General features: G+C 49.7%; 1 protein-coding gene across 3 annotated transcripts in view; it reads left to right on the top strand.

Moving 5' to 3' along the window:
* Window positions 1-4,815: 4,815 nt before the first annotated feature.
* The window catches only part of Sec14l1 (SEC14 like lipid binding 1), a 43,857-nt gene continuing 27,559 nt past the window's right edge, over window positions 4,816-21,113 (top strand). For all 3 annotated transcript variants that reach the window (XM_069992913.1, XM_069992912.1, XM_069992914.1), the window contains exons 1-2: window positions 4,816-4,943; window positions 6,432-6,514. In XM_069992913.1, the coding sequence (XP_069849014.1) occupies window positions 6,452-6,514 (63 nt within the window). In that variant the 5' untranslated portion in view covers window positions 4,816-4,943; window positions 6,432-6,451. The remainder of the gene's footprint in view (window positions 4,944-6,431; window positions 6,515-21,113) is intronic.

Below are 21,113 nucleotides of genomic sequence, written 5' to 3'. Positions count from 1 at the left end.
TTATAGGTATGAGCTACTGGTGCCCAGCAGGAAGCTACTTTATTATTATTATTTTTTACCAATCTAGGGGCTGGCCTGGGCACTGTCCATAAAGGTTCCAGTATAGCTCTCTACTACGTGAGTCACAGTGTCACTTCCAGTTTTTTCTAAGTAGTTTATTGGAGATAAAGAGTCTTATGGACTTTCTTGCCCCATCTGGCTTTGAACTGCCATCCTCAGATCTCAGCCTCCTGAATAGCTAGGATGACAGGCCTGAGCCTAATGCCAGGTGGAAGCTACTAGTTTTGGTTTTGTCTCTCCCCTCTCTTTAGTCTTCCCTGCAGTGACTGTCCCGTCTCTACCTCCAATCCTCTTATGCCATGCTTAGGTTTAGAGGACTGCTAACATCGTGCTAAGAGCAATGGAAGAGACACGGCCTAGAAACCAGTAATAGTTTCACCACCTCAGGTTAATCCTGCTGGGGAAGATGCCATCAGGCCTAGGTGGTGTCCCTGAGTTTGTTTTTCGCCTAAGTTTAGTGTTCTACCCCTTGAGCCACAATTCCACCAGCACCAGTTTGTAATTGAGTTGCTAAGATACAGTGTGAAAATTGAGAAACTGTCTAGTAAGCACAAGGGGAAGTTTGAACCGAGTTCCACAAAAAAGAAAAAGAAAAGAAGAAAGGAAAAAAAAAATTAGCATGAAAGGAGAGGGATCTATGCCAGAAGAAAAATGCTGTAATTCAGGATGGAGACATGACACGAGCCTGACTGTTGAGGAAGGCCTCATGGAAGGGAAACGAATGACAAATGGTGGGAGAAGAGTATATCCAGGAGGTGACTGATGATTTAGTGTACCCCTGGGAGTGTGTTTCTGTGCACCTGCATGTGTGCGTGTGCACACACATACTTTCTTCACATTCCATGGGTTAGAATTTGAGTCACAGGACACACTTCAAGAGACATGGGAAGCATCTTGTCTTTCAAGTGGCCACTCGCCCTGCTGAAAATGATGAGTTCTGTTAAGAAGAAAGAAGCAGAGAATGGCTGCTGCTGGCAGCTTAACATTATTATTGATCAAGGATTTAATCCCACTGTGGTTTTTAATTTTTAAAAAATTTTTTTCCTGTTCCAGGGATTGAACTCTAGGCCTGGGTGCCTTTTTTGCTCAAGGTGAACACTCTATCACTTGAGCCACAGAGCCACTTCTGGCTTTTTCTGTGGTTAATTGGAGATAAGAATCTCATGGCAGCCGGGCGCTGGTGGCTCACGCCTGTAATCCTAGCTACTCAGGAGGCTGAGATCTGAGGATCGCGGTTCAAAGCCAGCCCGGGCAGGAAAGACCGTGAGACTCCTATCTCCAATAAACCACCAGAAAAGCGGAAGTGGCGCTGTAGCTCAAGTGGTAGAGCGCTCACCTTGAGCTGAAGAGCTGAGGGACAGCGCCCAGGCCCAGAGTTCAAGCCCCACGACCGACAAAAAAAAAAAAAGAATCTCATGGCCTGGCACTGGTGGCTCATACCTGTAATCCTAGCTACTAGGAGACTGAGATCTGAGGCTTGTGGTTCAAAGCCAGCCCAGGCAGGAAAGTCCGTGAAACTCTTATCTCCAATAAAAACCACCAGAAAACTGGAAGTGGTGCTGTGGCTCAAGTGATAGAGGACTCGTCTTGAGCTGAAGAGCTCAGGGACAGCTTCCAGGTCCAGAGTTCAAGCCCCACAGCAGATCAAAAAAAAAAAATCTCACGGACTTTCTCAGCCTCCTGAGTGGCTAGGATTACAGGTGTGAGCCACTGGTGCCCAGCTTATTTGCAGTGTGTGTGTGTGTGTGTGTGTGTGTGTGTGTGTGTGTGTGTGTGTGTGTGTGTGTGTGTGTGTGTGTGTGTGTGTGTGTGTGTGTGTGTGTGTGTGTGTGTGCTTGCCAGTGTGGGGCTTGAACTCAGATCAGGGTACTGTCCCTGAGCTCTTTTGATCAACACTAGCACTCAACCACTTGAGCCACAGTTCTACTTCCAGTGTTTTGCTCCTTCATTGGAGATAAGAGTCTCACAGGCTTTCCTGCCCTGGCAGACTTCAAACTGTGATCGTGGGATCTCAGCCTCTTGGGTGGCTAGGATTACAGGTGTGTGCCACCAGTACTGCAGTGCCTCCAAAGGAAAATGTCTTCAAGGCAGGTTGTTTGATCTTCACTATGCTGCCTGGCTGGAGATAGAAGAGACCTGGTGATAAGGGCAGACAGAGCAATGAGGAAGGAGACATCGCACAGCTCAACTGCCAGCCCAGAGATCTAAGACCTCCTGTGTCAACACACGTCCATTTGATCCAGGACATTCTGCTTCAGGAAGATTAAATTGTAAACCAGTATCTAGCTTGACTGTTTGCTTGAGGAAACTCTTGAAGACTTTGTTCTAACAAAAGATTTCTCCTCTTGGCAAGTAACCCCCTCAGGATGACAGGCTGCTTTTCCAGGCAAATAGCCCACTTATCAAACAATTGTTTACATATTAACATATTAAGACTGGCTCTACTTTGTTACATCCACCGAGGTTAAACCATTATGAAACAAACATTCTATGAGATTGGAGCAGTGAAACTGCCTTAAGCTCTGGAGTAAGACTCTCAAACCAGAAAACACACACTTGGATCCAGTCCCTTTCATGCCCCCCCCCCCCCAAAAAAAAAGGATCTTTGGTGTAACTGGGCATCAGCAATTAAGGATGGTCATGGTCTCTACCAGCCCTGGACCTCATTCACAAAGGGATCTCAACTTCTATTCCTTGACACTTTTGGGCTTTTGATCACTGGCAGCCAAACCAGACTGAGATATGAGGCTCATGGTTCAAAGCCATCCTGGTATCTGAAAAGTATTCAACACCTCAATTAATCAGTAAGAAGCTGGACTGGAGGCATGGCTCAAGTTTGAGATCAAAAGGGAGAGGTCCTGATCCCAGCATAAAAGTATTAGACATAATTCCATCATCCCACCTAAAAATTATTAATAATTCCTTACATTGTATGTTCAAATAGTGTTGAAATTTTCCTTTTTATTTTTACTATCTTACTTAAATCAAGATGGAAATAAAATTTGCATATCGTTATTGGCTTATGATTTATCTATTTTTCTTTAAGAAGCTTAATTGAAGGATGGTATACACAGTAAAAAAGACTACAAATTCTTCCTTTTTTGTTTTTGCAGGTCCTGGGGCTTGAGCTCAGGGCCTGGGTGCTGTCCCTGAGTTGTTTTTTGCTCAAGGCTAGCACTTTATCACTTAAGCCACAGGAGTCGCACAGACTTTCTTCCCTGGCTGGCTTTCAACTGTGATTCTCAGAACTCAGCCTCTGGAGGAGCTAGGATGACAGGCAAGAGCCACCTGGGCCAGCTACAAATTCTTTTTTGTTGTTGGTAGAGGGCCCTGAACGCTGTCCCTCAGCTCTTCAGCTCAAGGCGAGTGCTCTATCACGTGAGCCACAGCACCACTTCCGGCTTTTTCTGCTTATGTGGTGCTGAGGAATCGAACCCAGGGCCTCATGCATGCAAGGCAAGCACTCTACCACTGAGCCACCTTCCTTCCCAGCCCTGCCAGTTACAAATTCTTTTAACCCAATCTCTTCTAATCAGTCTATAAACTTTTTGCTAGCTCGTTTTTCCTCTCACATTTATTTGATGAAATAAGCGCTGCAGTCGTTTCCCTGGTGTCCTGGGCCTGCTGTCCGCTCACAGGCTCCTAGACAGGGGCATGGCCGCGGTTAGAAGTGTCTGATAGGATGACTTGTTTTTCAAGGCCCTTTCCCCCGGGGCCCCCTTTTCCCATTTGGAAGGCTCTTCCCCTCCGACCAGCGTCTTTTCAGTTTTTAAAGGTGTGCGTGCAATTCCGCTCCTCACACTCAGTCTAGCCAACGGACGGGGGGGGGGGGGGGGGGGGGGGAGAATGGAGCCGGAAAACGACGGTTTGGGTTAGAAAGTAAGGCGTGATCAAGTAGTGAGTGGCCCAGAAGAAGGCTCCACCACAGCGGCCTCCACGCCCCAGCAGGGTCCGCCCCGAAGGCGGGAACAACCGCGGCGCAGACGGACGGAAGGACCGACGGACGCCGAGACCGACACGTTGCGCGCGGGCCAGCGCCGGGGGCCCCGCGTACCCCTCCGAGGACCCCTCCCCGTCTCGGCGTGTTTCACACTGCGTTTTAAACCTGGATCTCCACGAAGTTCACAGCCCAGTGACGGCCCACGTGCGGCCCGGCCCGCCCCCCGCCCCAGCCCGGCCTCCACGGCGTGACTCCCCGAGAAGGTGGTCGGGGCACCGCGGGGGTGCGGGCTGCTTCGGAGTGGGCAACCAGGGGGAGGAGGCTAGGAGGCAGGCCGCGGGGCGGGCGCGGCTCCAGCCCAGCAGCTGCAAGGCCGAGGCGGGAAGGACGCTCGTTCTCCCCGGTCCAGGCGCCCGCGGAATCACCCCAACCCCGGCTCGCGGCCCACGGCGTGCCTGACACCTCCTTCGCCAGCTATTCGTGGACCCCCACCCTGCCACGCCCCCTCCGCCGCGCCACGCCCCCGCCGCGCCACGCCCCATGACGCAAAATAGGGCGGAGCCATCGGTGGCTGGGTGCGTCAAGTTCGACGTCTTCCCTAGCTCCTCCCACGCCCATCGATCTGGCGCCTGCGCGATTCCGTCCGGGCCAGTTGTCACCCCCTCCCCCTCCCTAGCAACCGTCTCCAGCCCCAGCCCCGCCCCCGCCCCTCTGCCGCGTCCGCGCACGCGCGCCCCTTCCGGGGCTCGGCCCCGCCCTCCCCGTCACCCGTAACAACCACTCGAGCCCTCGCCGCGCCCCGCGTCCCTCCCGCCCCAGCCCCCCTCCCCGGAACCGGCGGCCGCCGCTCGGCGGAGCTGTGGAACGGCGCCGTCCCCGCGGAGGCGCCGGCATGAGCGTCCCCCGCCGCCCCGCGTCCCCGACCCGGCCTTTCTGACTAGAGGTAAGAGCGCGTCGCCGCGGCGGGCTCGGAGCGCGGCCCGGACCCCGCCTCGTCCGCCCGCGGCTCGGGGCGCGCTCGGGAGCCCCTCGGCCGGGACCCTGCGCGGGCCCCGCGCCCCCGGACCCGCCTCGGCCGCCCGGAGCCCTCGGCTCGGCGCCCCGGCCCGCGGGGAGCGCCCGGTCGGGCCAGGCCCCCCCCCCCGGGCTGGTCCGAGCCCCGGACCGGACGGCGGAGCCCGCGGCCGCCCCGGCCCGGGCGCCCCGGGGCGCTGGGCGTGCGCCCGGCCGGAGCCGGCGGTTGGCTCCGCGTCGGCGCGGTCCCCCCACCCCCGTCCCGCGAACCCCGAGTCCACGCCGCGGGGTCCGGGCCGCGGCGCGCCCTCCGGGGCCTCCGCTCCCCGCCCCTCCTTCACCCTGGGAGGTGGCGGAACGAGAACCTCCTCCCCGGTCAACTTTAAAGCGACGGTTCGATGCCCGCCATGGAACGCGGTCCCGGCGCCCCGGGCGCCTCCCGCCCCGGAGCTCCTCGGCCCGGGCTTGGGCTGGAGTTCGGGGAACTCCGGAGGCCGGCGCCTGGCTTTCGAATTGGAGTGTCCCGAACCCCAGTTCGCAGAACCGGCCTAAGGGGGTTCCCCCCGCAGCCTGCCCGCACACCCCACTCTCGGGGAGGGGTGCCACGCACACACTCCCGCGTGTGAACTCGTGCGCGCGCGCACACAGGGCGCAGGTGCGGCGCGGGCGAACCACATCTCCCTAACTTTGGTTCACAGCTGAACTTGGCGCAGCTCTGCACCCCCGAGGGTCCCCTCGCATGGAGGAGCGTTCTCAATCCCGGGCGGGCCGGGTGGGCTCACCCACGGACTTGTTTGGTGGCCTCCTCGCTCTAAAACAGGCGTGGGAAGAGTCACGGGGGACGCGAGACACCGGTGTGTCTTGAGAAGAGGCCGCCCAGACTGCGGAGCGAGCGGGCAGGACCCCCCCCCCCGCCCCCTGCAGCTCAGGTTTGAGGGTGTCCTTAGCCCCTGGCAGCAGCCACAGCAGCCCGGTGAGTGGCCGCCGGGCGCAGACCCGCCTCTGAAACTGTCGTGCACACTGTGAGAAAACAGGAAGCGGCAAAGTTCCTTTTCAGACTTGGCTGTTGAGGCCTCTCCAGTAATTTGAGATACAATAGTATTTCCCCCTATTTTTATTTTTGTGACCTCCCGGGATTCGGGTTGAAACATGTCACCAGTGTTTATTTGGCTCCCACTAGAAGTTGTTGGAGAGAAAATGGTCGATCGCCGGCCCTGGCGTTTCCTTGCCTAGCCAGGCCGCTGCCAGAGGGGAGAGTGGGCCTCTTTTTTTCTGCCTTAGTGCCTCACACCTTTCTCTGCCCTGTTGTCTTTTGTATGTATGGAATTGTGACCTGTTGCCCTTTTTTCCCCTTAGAGTGGGGCATGGAATGTTAACAGACTTCATGTTTTCCTTGACACACGTGTATGTGTTGCAGGTGTGAGAGGAGGCACAATCATGGTGCAGAAGTACCAGTCACCCGTGCGGGTGTATAAACACCCCTTCGAATTAATTATGGCTGTAAGTATTTTACATTTCAGCTTACTCATTGGCTTGTTTTTGTCATTATTAGAATTTCATGATCTATAAACTTAACACTCACTCTCGCTGCTTATTCTGTCTTTACGACTATGAACTATATCTAGTGTCTATAAGATGTTTCTAAAACAGAAGTCTCTGAAAATCAAAATAGACACTTAAAAAAAAAAGAGATGTACTTTAGAATGAATCGGCTTTCATTCTTCCTTTGAAAACACAGAAGTGAGGATCTGACTAAACACTTCCTGTGGATTTTGCTGTGTTTTTGTTTGTTGGAGTAGTGAGGGAGGGAGAGCCCAGGTCTTTCCTCTGCTGCTCCTTAGGCAGAGGGAATGCTGTGGGTGTGGGGACCGCCGGGGAGGGCGGAGGGCTGTATTGTTAGTGACTCTTTTTTTTTTTCCATCAGTTGTGGGGCCTGAACTCTGGGCCTAGGCACTGTCTCTCAGCTCTTCAGCTTAAGGCTAGGCTAGCATCTACCACTTGAGCCACAGTACCAATTCCAGCTTTTTCTGCTTAAGTGGTGCTAAGGAATTGAACCCAGGGCCTCATGCATGCAAGGCAAGCACTACCACTGAGCCACCTTCCCAGCCCTGTTTAGTGACTCTTGAATGAGTGCTCCCTCCTGTTAGAATTCTGTATGCAGGAGAGACTGGTCTGCTTCTGTTATCTACCTCAAGAATTTAGTTTACAATAACCATTCTTCTAGATATAAAAGATAAAACTTATCCAGTCACTTTTAGCTTAGTGCAGGATACCCCTTCTCTTTTCTGTTGCTCCAAGGCGTGATGGAAAACGTATCTATCTGAAGCAAATGTTAGTGGTGCCCAGCTCAGGTGGCAGGACATACACAGCTCAGGATGGGGTGCTCTGCTCCCATCCGTTCCTGCTCCCCACCTCTCAAAGGGAACCACTGGCTTGGAGGTTTCTTTCACCCTCCTTCCCTCCCTCCCTTCCTGTCTTTTTTGCCTATACTGGGGATTGAACACAGGGTTTTGCCCAGGCTAGGCAAGCACTGTACCTCTGAGCTAATATTAACAGCTATTGTTTTTGTTTGTTTAAATTATGTAGAGTCAAGGTTGCACTGTGTTGCCCAGTCTGGCCTTGAATTCTGGCTCGAATTACAGGAGTATGCCACCATATCTGGCTGCTATCTTGTTTAGGTGATTGTTTCCTTTTTCTGTTCTTCGTAGCGACGGAATCCATGTGCTTTTTTTGTTTGGGTGTTTCTGCTTAGTATTATGTTTGTGAGAGTAGATCCACTTGGTCTTGAGCAAAATCAAAACTCAAATCCTCTACAGGTGAAGTTTTGTGTTGTTGTTGGTTTTTTTTCCCATAAAAAATCGAGATGTTAATTTGCAGTGAAATGGTCACACAGTTGTACAGTTTGATTAGCTGTATGGTTTGATTAGTTGTCACCCACACCTCTGCCTATACAGACATTTTCATTCATCCCCTAGAATGTCCCCCAGGCCTCCTCCCTGTCCTATTTGCGCTGAGGGCTTACTCCAGCCCGGCTGTCCAGTCGTCCTGAGAAGAACTAAGAGCAGGGCACTTTTCCACCGCGTACCGCTGCTGCCTGTGCTGCAGCAGGAGTGAAAGGGAGTCTTGTTAGTGTCAGCCCCCGTGGTGTGGTGGGAATCACCGGGTTTGGGAGTTCCGGCCGGGACAGGCTGGAGCCTGGCACAGAGGGAGGCTCCTGGCAGCTCTGGGACACTCAGCAACAGTTGTCCCTGGAACTTCACCCCAGGGGACCCTGCCACCTCCATCTGCCAGAGCCACTGCAGCCTTTCTCTCTCCTGCCTGTGGCTCCAGCTCACATGCTTTCTCTGCTGGCCACAGCTCCTCTGGCTCTAGCTCACAGTTGTGGCATATCTTGTTGCGTTCTTTCAGTGACCAGTTCTTGTCATATTTCCTGCCTTGTATTCTTGAGAAAAACTTGGACCAGTCTTCTTCCCTGGGACATCTGCATGGGGGTGTTGGGCCGGTGTTGGAATGTCTGCAGGTTTGTGTGTGGGGGGGGGCACCAGGATGGGGGTGGGTTATGTTTTCTGAAACCTTAATTGAATGGTTTAGAAAGCTTGGTGTAAACCTGATAATTGGGGACACAGGTTGGTCTCTTCTCCAGACACCTACATTTCATGAAGTTTTGTCTAATGGTCAGACTTCCTCATCTCCCTTATTTTACTGTGTGTTTAAAACTGTGAGGTTTAGTTTACAAATTTTGTGCATGAATTTGCAGGTTGAAAATTCAAAGTCAGAGGCGTTTCCTCCCCCTTCTTACACAATCAAACCATTTGTAAACTGCTGTTTTAGACAGTGGTCAACTTCCTTTCGAATTGCTAGAAAATATTTTTACTTCTTTCAATCTAAATTTGAAATACATTACTTCCTTTCTTCTTAAAACTAGAATGTTTGTTATACTGTTAAGATTTTATATAGTCACTTGCCCCTCATTTCTGGCTGGCTGTGTGGTGTACCATCCTCAGGACTGACTTTGTGTTATTCTGTTTCACAAAGGAGAAATCCTCCTGTAATAGTGTTCCATTTATTCACCATTCAGCGTGAGGAAGGTATGCAGGCAAGGAAGGCAGAGCTGTAGCTTCAGCTGGAATGTCCCTGCCAACCTTCAAAAATGAATGTATGCTGAGCAGTAATCATGGGGCTCACGGGGGCCCAAGGAGGGTTTGGCAGGTGGCCGGTGAGGGTGAGTTGACAGGTGCATCTTAATCTCACAAGCACAAGGACTCCATTAAACGGAACTTGTCCAATGTTCTTGTTGGTTTGTTTTAACAAAGAGTCCAGTTGTAATCTAGGGTAGCCAGAAAAGGATGGAGATGGAATGTGCCCAATGCAAATAGGCAAATGGAGGATCAAACATGTTAATTGCATTAGATGAGTTAATGAAAATTGACCATTTATTTGAGGGCTGATAATCATGTTTAAGATGTCATTAGCTCATTTGGAAGCGGAATGAAGTGGAGATTTACAGCCCTTGGAAGCATGGGGTTTTGGTAAACTCCCCTCCCCCTCCTCCCCCCTTCCCCCAGAGAGGGAAGAACCCGGGGTTCAGACCAAGCAGTTAGTGGCCAGGAGCAGATTCTTGCTGATTCTGGTGTCTTGACACACACATCTAGGAAGCTCTTCAGATCTGGTATTGGCCAGACACATTGGCAAGTAGGGAGGAGAAATGGGTCAACACAGGATGCCCAGCTGACTGTACTTTAAGGGTTGACTCTCACTGGGCACTGCTGGGACACCACAGCTCAGGATCTCAGATCAGGCTTGAGGCATGGAGTGTTTTATCTTGAAATTTCTGGGATAAAACAAAAGTTTTGTTGGTATGTTAATGCACACCTAAAATCCCAGCATCTGAAAAGCAGAGGCAAGAGGATCATGAGTTAAGACTAGCCTGGGCCACATAGGGAGACCTTGTCTCAAAAGAGCCTAAAATATCTGGGCACGTGTGGCTCACGCCTGTAATTGTAGCTACTCAGGAGGTTGAGTAGGAAAGTCTGTGAACTTAGTTCCAGTAAACTACCCCCCTCAAAAAAAAAAAAAAAAAAAAAGCTAGAAGTAGAACTTTGGCTCAAGTGGTAGAATGCTATCTTGAACAAAAGAAGCTTAGAAATAGTGCCTAGGCCCTGAGTTCAAGCCCCGAGACGGGCACAAAAACAGAAACAACAAAAAACCTCAAATAGTATAAATCTTAAGATATTTTCAGAAGAAGCCCTGCCCCATGTTAATGAGAAAAGGAGAATTGATATCTCACTGAGGCCATGGCTTGGGCTCCTGAACTCTCCTGGGCCAAGGACAGCTGTCGCTGTAGCCAGTTGGGACACATGTACATCTCAGCACTTACGGCCTTGCTGAGTCTTGTTTCTGCCTGGCACACGTGAGGCCCTCCCCCTCCATCGCAGCGCCCTGCGTTCCCCACAGGCCCCTCATCTCCACCCTGTACACACACCTGCTTCAGCTTCCCCAGTCCTGTTCCTTTCTCTCCCAGCCACCACCCGTCCACCTGGAGTCCTCTTCTCCAAGGGGGATACTTATTCCTTTTCCTCCCCTCGCCCCACAGCCTGCTCCCTTACTCTCCCATCTGGTCAGTCCTTAAGGCCCATCCAACCTGTGTCTGACCTCCTTTCACCTCGCTCTGTCAGTCAGATGAACTTGCCATTGTGAGTGCTGCAGTCTGTTCTGTTCTGTTTTGTTCTGTTCTGCCCTGTTGTGCCACAGCTTTTCCTACTTCCTTGCCTCACATGCTTGTCTCTTCCCATCTGTCTCCTCCATGCTTGTTCTTCTCGTCTTGTCCCCTCCCTGTGGCTCTCAAAGCAGGTCTCATGTCCCTCCCTTCGCTGGGGGACAAACCAAGGTCTTTGTGTATTCCAGGCATCTGCGCTGTCCCTGAGCCCCACCTTGGGACTTCCAACAGGTTCTTAATATTACTGAGGACCTTAGTATGTCATTGTGCTTGTTTCTTCACATGTCCCTCTGGGTAGAGACTTGTCGGTTACTCTCTTGGTCCTTATAGGGAGCAGCACATGGGTGTGCAGAGGTGTGGCCAGTGGATTTTGTTTGCTCATAGGAACCTGGAGTGTGAATGGGCTTGGTGGAAATGCAGACCTTACAACAGAGTTTCAGGCATGGGAATGTGTTTTCTATAGAGAAGAAGCAATGTGCTGTGATCCTTTAAGCACTTTCAGTTCACCAGTTCCTCGCAAGTGAGCAAGCTCACTTGGAAGGAAGTTGGCTAATTTTTTTTGTCCTCAGAAATTATGCAAAACTCTGTTGGTAAACACTATAATCACAACTGAAGCAATGTGCTTTTGCATTTAACACTCCATGCTTGCTGGGCGCCCATGGCTCTTGCCTATAATCCTAGCTACTCAGGAGGCTGAGATCTGAGGATGGTGGTTCTAAGCTAGCCCAGGCAGGAAACTCTATAAAGTTATCTCTGGTAAACTACTCAGAAAAGCAGAAAGTGGCGCTGTGGATCAAGTGGTAGGGTGCTCACCTTGAGCAAAAGAAGCTCAGGGACAGTGCCCAGGCCCAGAGTTCAAGCCTCAGGACTGGCAAAAAAACACCAAAAAACAAAGAAAGCTTCATCCTTTCCTTGGTTGAAAACTGAAGAACTGATTTGCTGTGGACGGTTGTTGTTAATGCCCCACTAAACCCAATTTATCCCAGTCCCCCCCCCCCTTTTTTTTTTTTTTTTTTGCCAATCCAGTGTCTCTGAGCCTGTGCTAAGGCTACTTCTCTACCACTTGAGCCACAGCACCACTTCTGGCCTTTTCTGTGTATGTGGTAATAAGGAATCAAACCCAGGGCTTTGTGCATGCTAGGTGAGCACTCTACCACTAGGCCACATTCCCAGCCCCCCAGCCCCTTTTAAGGATTCATTAATAAGAGGGTCTCCTGTGAAACTCCCGTAGATGCATACTTTTGAGCTAGTTCACCCTCTGTTAGATTCCCTTAGTCCCCTCTCTGCTCTCCTGGCCTTTGAGAAACAGTATTTAGTGGGTCTCAGACCTAAGTCTGTTATAGACTTTGATCCTCTGCACCACAGTGCCCTCTGGTTTTCCTCTCCTCTTCATGCTAGTTCCCCCCAACAGTCTCCCCTTTTACAGTCTCGGCCCTTTATTTCTTTGATGACTTCACACCTAGATTCCACATAGGCTTTTGGGGCTTGGCTGATTTCATTCAGTGTAATGGTCTCTCTCTTGTCTCTGGCTCTTCTGGCTGGGTTCTCATTGCTTTCCAGTGTGTCTTGTCTTTCTTCTAAGACTAGCAGTGAGTGACCTGGAGGGTAAAGGGACTAGGTACAAATCCTGCTGGCTACCAACTGAGTGGCTGGGAGGTGCTGATGCGTGCTCTGCAGGTGGTGAGCAGGTAAGGTGGAGCCTAATGATGGCCACGCCCTCCCTGACCCTCATATACAGTGAAATGATGCCTTTGTACAAATGTGGGCAGCACATGCATGCAGAGGCCTGAGGGCTAGGGGGTGGTCTTGCCACCCCAACCCCAACCCCTACTCCTAAACCCCCATCCCCAGGGCTGGGTCCAGATAGGTGGCCAGTGGGTGGGGCAGAGGAGCACAGCTTGAGGGGTGGGGGGCCTTCCTTCCCAGCCCTCCTTGCTTAACTCAAATCCTATGCATATCAGGTTTCAAGCTTTAGGTCAGTTCCTCAGAAATGTTCTCATTCCGCCTTTCATCTCATCTCACTTCTCTCCCCCTGGACTTCATCCCTGGGCCTTTTGACTCTGCTTTCCAAATTCTGGCAGTTAGGTGAAATATGCCTTTTTCATTCACCAAGGTTGTGTTCTGTCTGGAGCCTCCTGTGCCGTAGTCCTATACGGTCCCTGCTGGGTAGGCCAGGCCACCCTCTACCTCTGCGTCCTCCCTATTCTCCTTTAGATGCTGGGATTGTAGAAGTACACCACCATGCCCATTCAAATGAATCAGTCCTCTTCATTGGCACAGAGGCTGGCTAAAAAGTCTGGCAGCAGAGGAGCTCTAGGTGAACCCTGAGGATCCTGGTGGGTCGTTTTGGTGAGGCCTGTGTTTCTCTCATGTGTGAAGGTTTTGCGTGCCGTGTGTGCCCCCTGCCCCCTGCATTTCATAGAAGCTGGGGTGTCTAGTCAGATTTACTTGCAGTTAAAAATGGACAGTTGTGATCTGCTTTCGGCACACACTGCTCAGAGCAAGCCGAGCCTATCCCCGCTCCCCCATGGCAGCCCGGGGCGGGCGGCGTGGGCAGGGACGGCCTCGCAGGGCCGGCCTCCGCGCTTGAGTTGGCTCTCCCCTCTCTCACTTACCTGTTTCTGTTTGAAAAAAATTCCACAGAAACCCAAACCTGGTGTCATGGAAAATTCCAGGCTTACCCAAGTGGAGAATTGTACAATCGTGCCATGTACCCACCACTCATTTTTGATACTGTCATCTTGCAATAATTTTCCATCCTCTCCACCTCCCATTTAAAGCAGATTGCTGGTATCTTTTCATTGATAAATATTCCATGCTTCTCTATTAAAGAGTGTTTCTCTTTTTTAAGCCTCATCACATTAAAATATTAATGATTCCTTGATAGTATCTCATACCACATGAAATGTTCAGGTTTTCTCAGTTATCTCAGAAGAAAATGTCATTTTAGAAATTGTGTGGATTCTGCGTCTATGGTTACTTTGTTTTTTAAATCCTTGCCTGGCTCTGCCCTTCTCCCTTTCCTTCTGGTTCTTTCCTGCCATTGATCTGCCGGAGAAACCAGGTCACGGGTCCTGCGGGCTCCTCTCTCTTCTGCTGGTTTGATTGTTGCTTACAGCAGAAGGCTGCCTCTGCAGTGACTTCACCCCTCCCCAGCTCTGCTGAAACTTGCTATGGAGATGATACTAAGGGTTAAAAAAGCAGCTTGCTCTCCTTTTGTTCCCATAATGATTTGAGGAAATTTGGGGCTACAAAGAAGGTGCAGAGTATTTGTCTCAAATTAAACTGGGCCATTCTATTTATAGTTTCTTTTTAACCCACTGACTTGAGCCAGCCCGCTTTGTGCTGAGTGGAATGAGTTATTGACAGGTTTCTGTGTGGTGTGTACAGAAATCTTGGCAGAAGTGTGGCTGGAGGCTGAGTGGCTGGTATGGTGTGCTGTTCATTGACCTTTACCCTTCTTATCTTCAGAGCCTCAATGGCCTGTAGGGTGGGGGGAGGGGGAGCTCCCTTGAGAATCTGTCTATTAAAGAGGGATTGGGTGGACAGCCCTTAGTATTGATTTCTTTTTCTTGACTTAACCCGTAGCGTAAAACGGCTTTTGTGTATTTCCAGTGGTATTGTTTTAAATGTCCTAACATACTGCGTTGTAATTCTTCCGAAAGGGACAATCTGATGTTAGGACTACCAGTCTATTTTTGTTTTTTTGTATATAAGAAAGAAAAAAAAAAACTTATGGAACTGTGATCCTTCTGCCTCAGCCTTCTGATATACAGGTGTGCACCACTATGGCCAGCTAAGAAAAATTGTAAATCTGCTGCCTGGGCATTTCATGGATCTATACTTCCCTGTTTGGCAAGATTCAAGTTATTGCTAAGGTCCAGTTAGTAAATGTCTTAACATGTTTGTTAAGTTGGTTGTGTGCTCTGCTCCCTTCCTCTCTGGTGTTCAGCTCTTTCTTCTGACCTTTCTTTGTCCCACATTCTATCTTCTGAGGTCAGATGGACTCTCCCTCTAGTTTTGCTGTTTGGGCACCTCAGCTTGTAGGTTTTGCATTTTCTGGTGTTTACTTAGTAGTTGATACTGTTGTAGAAATTACCCCCTGCCCCCCAGCTCTTTCTTCCCCAGTGACACTGCCTGGCAGATTCCTGTAAACCCGGAGCCTCAGCTCTCATTTTAGGAACTGAGCCTCAAAGCGCTGGGCCTGCATACCTCACTGGCACTTCCAGACCCATAGCAGGCTGAGTTCGAATTTCCTCCCGAAGATTCCTGGATTTCAGCTGGATGGGCTATTTTTTAAGCAATTCTTTTACTTTATGAATACGTTATTCTGTGACTTCAGGCAGCCCTAACGGTAAAATATATTGTTTCCAGTTTCATACCTGTAAATGTATTAAAAACCAAGGCCAGAACTACAACTACAGGTACATATATGAAGAAGTAAAATGACTTTAGGAGTGTTGATGTTACAGGATCTGTGCCTTAGTCTTCAGCAAGCTCTTCCCCAAGCCCTTGTTCTCTTGTCCTCGTTTTATTAGCTCAGAGTTGGTTTCCAATGCAAATCCCAGCCATTGGGAGTTGTGATTCTTTGCTGAATGGAATCCCTCCAGAAGAGCCCAGCCTAGCCACTGAGGTTTCCTGGCTCTGAGGTGATTCTGAGGTTCTGATGTCTGCTCAGATTGGAGAGCCCACTGGCTTAGGCCCTTTCACACGAATCCAGCAAATGAATTGGGCTCCCTGTGTGTTAGGAGTGTGCCCTGCCACTGAGCTGCGCCCCCAGATCTGTAGGTGCTCTACCGCTTGAGTCCCACCTTTAGCTCTTTTTTTTTTTTTTTGGTCGGTCGAGGGGCTTGAATCTGGGCCTGGGCATTGTCCCTCAGATCTTCACCTCAAGGGTAGTCTTCTACCACTTTAGCCACAGCACCATTTCTGGTTTTCTGGTGGTTTATTGGAGTTAAGAGTCTCATAGACTTTCCCGCCCAGGCTGGCTTTGAACCTCGATCCTCAGATCTCAGCCTCCTGAGTAGCTAGGATTACAGGTGTGAGCCACCGGCACCCAGCTTCAGCTTTTTTTGAAGTAGCATCTCACTCTCTCCCCCAGGCTGGTTTAGAACTGTGAACCTCCTGTTTTACAGTTCCTACGGTAGCTGAGGTAACAGGCTTACACCACTACATCCAGCTTTTTCTTTTGAGCTGGAGTCTTGCACACTTTTTGTCTAGAACCAGAATCCTCCTAATGTCTGCCTTCCATGCAGTAAGGATTACAGGTGTGTGTCTCCAGTACTCAGCCCTGCTGGGGAGCCTGCCACTCAGGTGAAGGGAGAGATGAGGTTTGGGAATGACAGTGGAGGAGAAAGAGAATGCTACAGATGGCCCTGCCTGCCTGTTCCGAGTTCAAGATGTGACTCCTGATTATCTTTTTGTTTGTTCTTCTGAGAATGTTTTAAATCATAAACTCTCCAAGGTCTGTGGTGCACAATTTGTAGAAGAGTCATTTGATAACTTTTTGTCATTTGGTAGTCATTTGATAGCTTTTCCTGATGGATTAGAGCAACTCCTCCTGTCAGCCTGCTGACTCTGTGGAGCTTTGTTCTGCTTCAGGAGGCCAGATAACATTCCCATAGCTCATTGCATTCTTTCATGTGGGCACACACATGGCATCTTTGAAAGCTGACAGCTGCAATTCCCTGGAACACCAAATGCTCTTCTGAAGTCCACGAGCTATCTTTACACTACAGAAAGTAAAACAACTCTGCCAAGTCCGCTTGATTTGAAGAAATAGGCAAAACTGCTATTTTATTGTCAGAGATATATTTATGCCCAGTTTGTTCTTTATTAAACCGTACATTTTATGGATTAGGAATAGCTTTTTGGATTCCCTTGGGTCCCTTTAGTATCATGCTGTTACGCTAAGTACACGTGGAAACTGAGAAGGGGAACCAGCAGACACTGCAGACATTCTTTCAGCCTTGGGCTTCAGTAACTGTGGCATGTAGACCTCAGACTTTCGAGATTTATTGAAAGATAAAAGGGATCTTTTTTTTTTTTTTTTGGGCCGGTCGTGGGGCCTGGACTCTGGGTCTGGGTGCTGTCCCTCAGCTCTTCAGCTCAAGGCTAGCGCTCTACCACTTGAGCCACAGTGCCACTTCCAGCTTCTTTTTGCTTATGTGATGCTGAGGAATTGAACCCAGGGCCTCATGCATGCAAGGCAAGTGCTCTACCACTGAGCCACCTTCCCAACCCCGATAAAAGGGATCTTGAGTAACATAAAGATCCCTATTTTTTTTTTTTTCTAGCTAGTGTCTTCATTTTCTAACAGGTCGGTTAATGTAATTTTATTTATTCATTTATTTTCATTTTTGTCAGTCCTGGGGCTTGAACCCCACCTGGGTGCTGTCCCTGAACTTCTTTGGCTCAAAAGGCTAGTACTCTACCACTTGTTCCACAGTCCTACTTCTGCTTTTTCTGAATAGTTAATTGGAGATAAGAGTCTCACAGACTTTCCTGCCTGGGCTGGTTTCAAACTGTGATCCTCAAATCTCAGCCTCCTGAGTAGTTAGGATTACTGGTGTGAGCCACTAGCTTCTGGCTCTGTAATTTTATTTTGATAAGGGAGAAGCTACATAAAAACTAAGGAACTCTGTGGATGTCCTTTATTAATGTTAAGCATTATCAGACAGCAGTGGTTTGCCTTTATGTTTATTTTGTCGGGACCAGATACTGCCATTTTGGTGGTAGGCAGCAAATAGAAAAAAGAGTAGGGGTGGAATTAGCATGCACATAATGTTTTGAGCCAAGGATAACCCAAGCCACTTGACAGAGCTGAGCTGGAGCCGTGCAGATGAGGATTTAAATAGAGCAAGGCAGTGCAGGCGAGACCTGGCTTGCCGCTGTAGAGGGACCTCCACGTTCCAGGCTCCCAGCAGTTGTCCGTCCCACTGGATGTGTTGGTTACTTTGCATTTTATCATGTCATGACCCAGGTCTCCCTGTGGTGCCCTAGGCTAACCTTAAGCACCTCTGCTCAAGGGATCCTGAGTGTCTGGGCTGCAGGCCCAGGCCACGGTGCTGGGCCTCCCCTTGTTTGTACAACTGTTTAAATGACATAATCAGAACAGCCAGTCAGCACGTCCTGCTCATGGAAATAACCAGCCACACTTACAGTTCAGGAAATGTCTTTTTCGAAGGGGATGAAACACGACACTCAGTGTAAATTACTTCTCTAGGTCCCAGGGATTTGCTTTACTTATATGAATCCAGAGCAGCCAGGCCTGAGTTGGGTTTTGCATGAATCCCAGCTAGTGTGGGAAGCTACCAGAGGTCGGGGGTGGGAGGGAGCAACCCTTCCACTGTCCACGCCCAGGGTTGCTTTTTTTTTTTTTTTTTGGTCGGTTGTGGGGCCTGAACTCTCAGCCTGGGCGCTGTCCCTCAGCTCTTCAGCTTAAGGCTAGTGTTCTACCACTTGAGCCACAGTGCCACTTCCGGCTTTTTCTGCTTATGTGATGCTGAGGAATCGAACCCAGGGCCACATGCATACAAGGCAAGCACTCTACCACTGAGCCACCTTCCCACGCCCAGGGTTTTGTCTCAATGTCAGACACAGGAGGCAGCCCTCCGCAGCCAGTCAGCCAGTGCGGTGCTGTGCCTGCCCGCCCCCGCCACCCCCCAGTCCTCCTCCTTGGCGACTTCCTGCAAGTGACACAGAGTGTGTTGTTACTGGACAGCACACCAAGCTAAGAAAGTCTGTGGAGTCTCATGATTGTGAACAATTTGGAATGCTTTATAAATGATGCCGAGACCCTCAACTACAACTACGATGTCATGTTGGTAACTTTAGGGAGAGAGAAAAAAAAAAGCCTGAAGCCTGGCTGGCTTGAGGTCCTCCTGGCTCACAGCTTTGCTTTATTTATTTATTTATTTATTTATTTATTTATTTATTTATTTATTTAGTCGGTTGTGGGGCTTGAACTCTGGGCCTGGGCGCTGTCCCTCAGCTCTTCAGCTCAAGGCTAGTGCTCTAACACTTGAGCCACAGGGCCACTTCCGGGTTTTGATGGGGGGGGGGGTGTTATTGGAGATAAGAGTCTCTCAGGGACTTTCCTGTGTGGGCTGGCTTTGAACTGCAATCATCAGATCTCAGCCTCTTGAGTAGCTAGGATTATAGGTGTGAGCTACCTGTGTCCTCCACAGGTTTAAAACGATCTAGTATGAGAATCTTAGTGCACCAACAGGGCAAAGAAGGGCCATATGTCTTAAGGGCAGCACATGACTAAAACAGGTCAACAGGCTGTCTCTGGGGTCTGCTGTTTCCTGGAAAACTGACGAAGCTCCCTTGTGGTGTGAGCTCACTAGTGCTGCCGCTGGCCAAGGCATTTCTTTGGGCTCTGATCTGAGGGATGGTTGCCTGACCTGGACTCCTGTGTGACAGACAGGACAAAAATAAACACAATGACAACAACAATAAAAACACACGAAGACCACCTACAAGGTGAAACAACAGGAGCAGCAGTTAGCAGGTGCCATGAGCCAGTATTTTATTTATTGCTCAGCCTTACTTTGAGAGTAGACAAGGTTTTTATCCCACTTCACAGAAGGGAAACGTGGGCTGGAAGCTGCTTGCCAAGGGACAGTCCTTGAGTTGTGGGGTGACCGCCCTGCCCTCTGTTCGCGCATCTCCACGCAGTCCCCACCCCACCACGCAGACAGAGAGTCTTTGCTTATTTAATAGACTTCTTTCTTGTTCCTTAACCTCCTTCCTCTCCACTGGTCTGTTTAGGTTCCCTGCTGGCAAAGTACACTTCCCAGCCTCATCTTGAAACCCCCTCTCGCACTTCCTGTTCTCTGGAACTGGAGCTATGCTACTGGGTGCTGCAGCTGGGTTTGGGTCTAGGTCCAAAAACAGGAGAGCTCAGGCTCTTATTTGCTCTGCCATCTGCTCCCCAGTGATTGTCTTCCACTCAAAATGACAATGCCCAGAGAGTGGCTTGATGATGATTCGCCGGGAAGGGTGGGCCTGGGGGCAGGAACGGGGATGTAAAACAGTCAGCAGGAGCCTGGGTGCTGGTGTGGTCGTTGGTGCAGAATTGTGCAAGGCTGTCCCGGAAGTCGGTCTACTGTCCCCCCTGCAGCCATGGAGCCCAGTTCCTCATGCAAGTTTCTGTGGAAAGTAGCTGTGGGAGCTGTTAGTGCCATCAGCTTGGGGAGGGTGGTGTCAAGCTTCTATAATGAGGACTCTCCCAGAACATCTGTTTGTCCCACCCCTGCCCTTCTCCAGTGATTGAGTGAAAACTTCCCCGCTGCAGTCACACTTGCCCTCGGGGTTCTATTAACCAACCGGGGTATACTTAGATAACTACTGTATGTTCACATGGAAATAAGATCATTTTCTGTCTTTATCTTCCATTTGCCTTTCCCTTGCAGAAGGAAGACCTGTATGCTGACATTTACATCTAGTTCCTTAAAAAAAAAATAGTTGGCTAATTATAAACTTACATCTTGTATTTTTCAGGCCATGAAGAGATAATCATCATTTTAGGCTGGTTAACACATAAGTTTAATCTGGTGCCTGTTTTATAGGTTCTGTTTTTTTTTAGTGCCTCTAAACATAGAGTCCCAAGCCAGTGCCACGGCCAGACACCACTAGAGAGGCTCACCAGGAATATTCCAGATAACTTACATTGTTTAGTCTTCTGGACCGTAAACTAGATTTAAAGCCCGGGGTCCCAGCGTGTCTTGAGAGGTTAAAAAAATGAGCTGACACTCGAATAAGGGATGGACTCATTTTTCTTATTTTAATTAATGAAACATACTCAGTTATGGTCTGAATTATATTTGAAAACTCAGAAATCCTATCAGTCTGTTAGTGTTTACAAGTGTCCTGGTGATCTTGCCTGGGAAGTTTTGAAGAGAAATACATTACAAATACTTCAAGATAAAATGTTCTGGGTGATGTGTGTGTGTGATGGTGTGTGTGTGTGTGATGGTGTGTGTGTGTGTGTGTGTGTGTGTGTGAGATGGTGTGATGGTGTGTGTGTCTGTGTGTGTGTGACGGTGTGTGTGTGTCTGTGTGTGTGTGTGTGTGTGATGGTGTGTGTGTGTGTGTGTGTGTGTGTGTGTGTCTGTGTGTGTCTGTGTGTGTTGAGGTTTGAACATAGGTCCTCCCACTCCTGCTTGGCTTTTTCCACTCAAGGCTGGCACTCACCACTTGAGCCACACTTCTACTTCAGGTTTGTTTGTTTTTGTTTTTTTTTCTTGTGGTGTTCCCCCCTCCCCCACCATCCTTAATTGTAGATAAGAATCTCACCAGCACTGGCTGGCTTCATACTGACTGTGATCCTGAGATCTCAGCCTGGAGTAGCTGGATTACAGGCATGAGCCTCATCAA

This window comes from Dipodomys merriami, unplaced genomic scaffold, assembly GCF_024711535.1.
Source record: "Dipodomys merriami isolate MVZ:Mamm:240054 unplaced genomic scaffold, mDipMer1.0.p SCAF_42, whole genome shotgun sequence".
Lineage (NCBI taxonomy): Eukaryota > Metazoa > Chordata > Mammalia > Rodentia > Heteromyidae > Dipodomys > Dipodomys merriami.
Note: the sequence above shows the minus strand (reverse complement) of the source record. Positions and strands in the feature narration are given on the sequence as shown.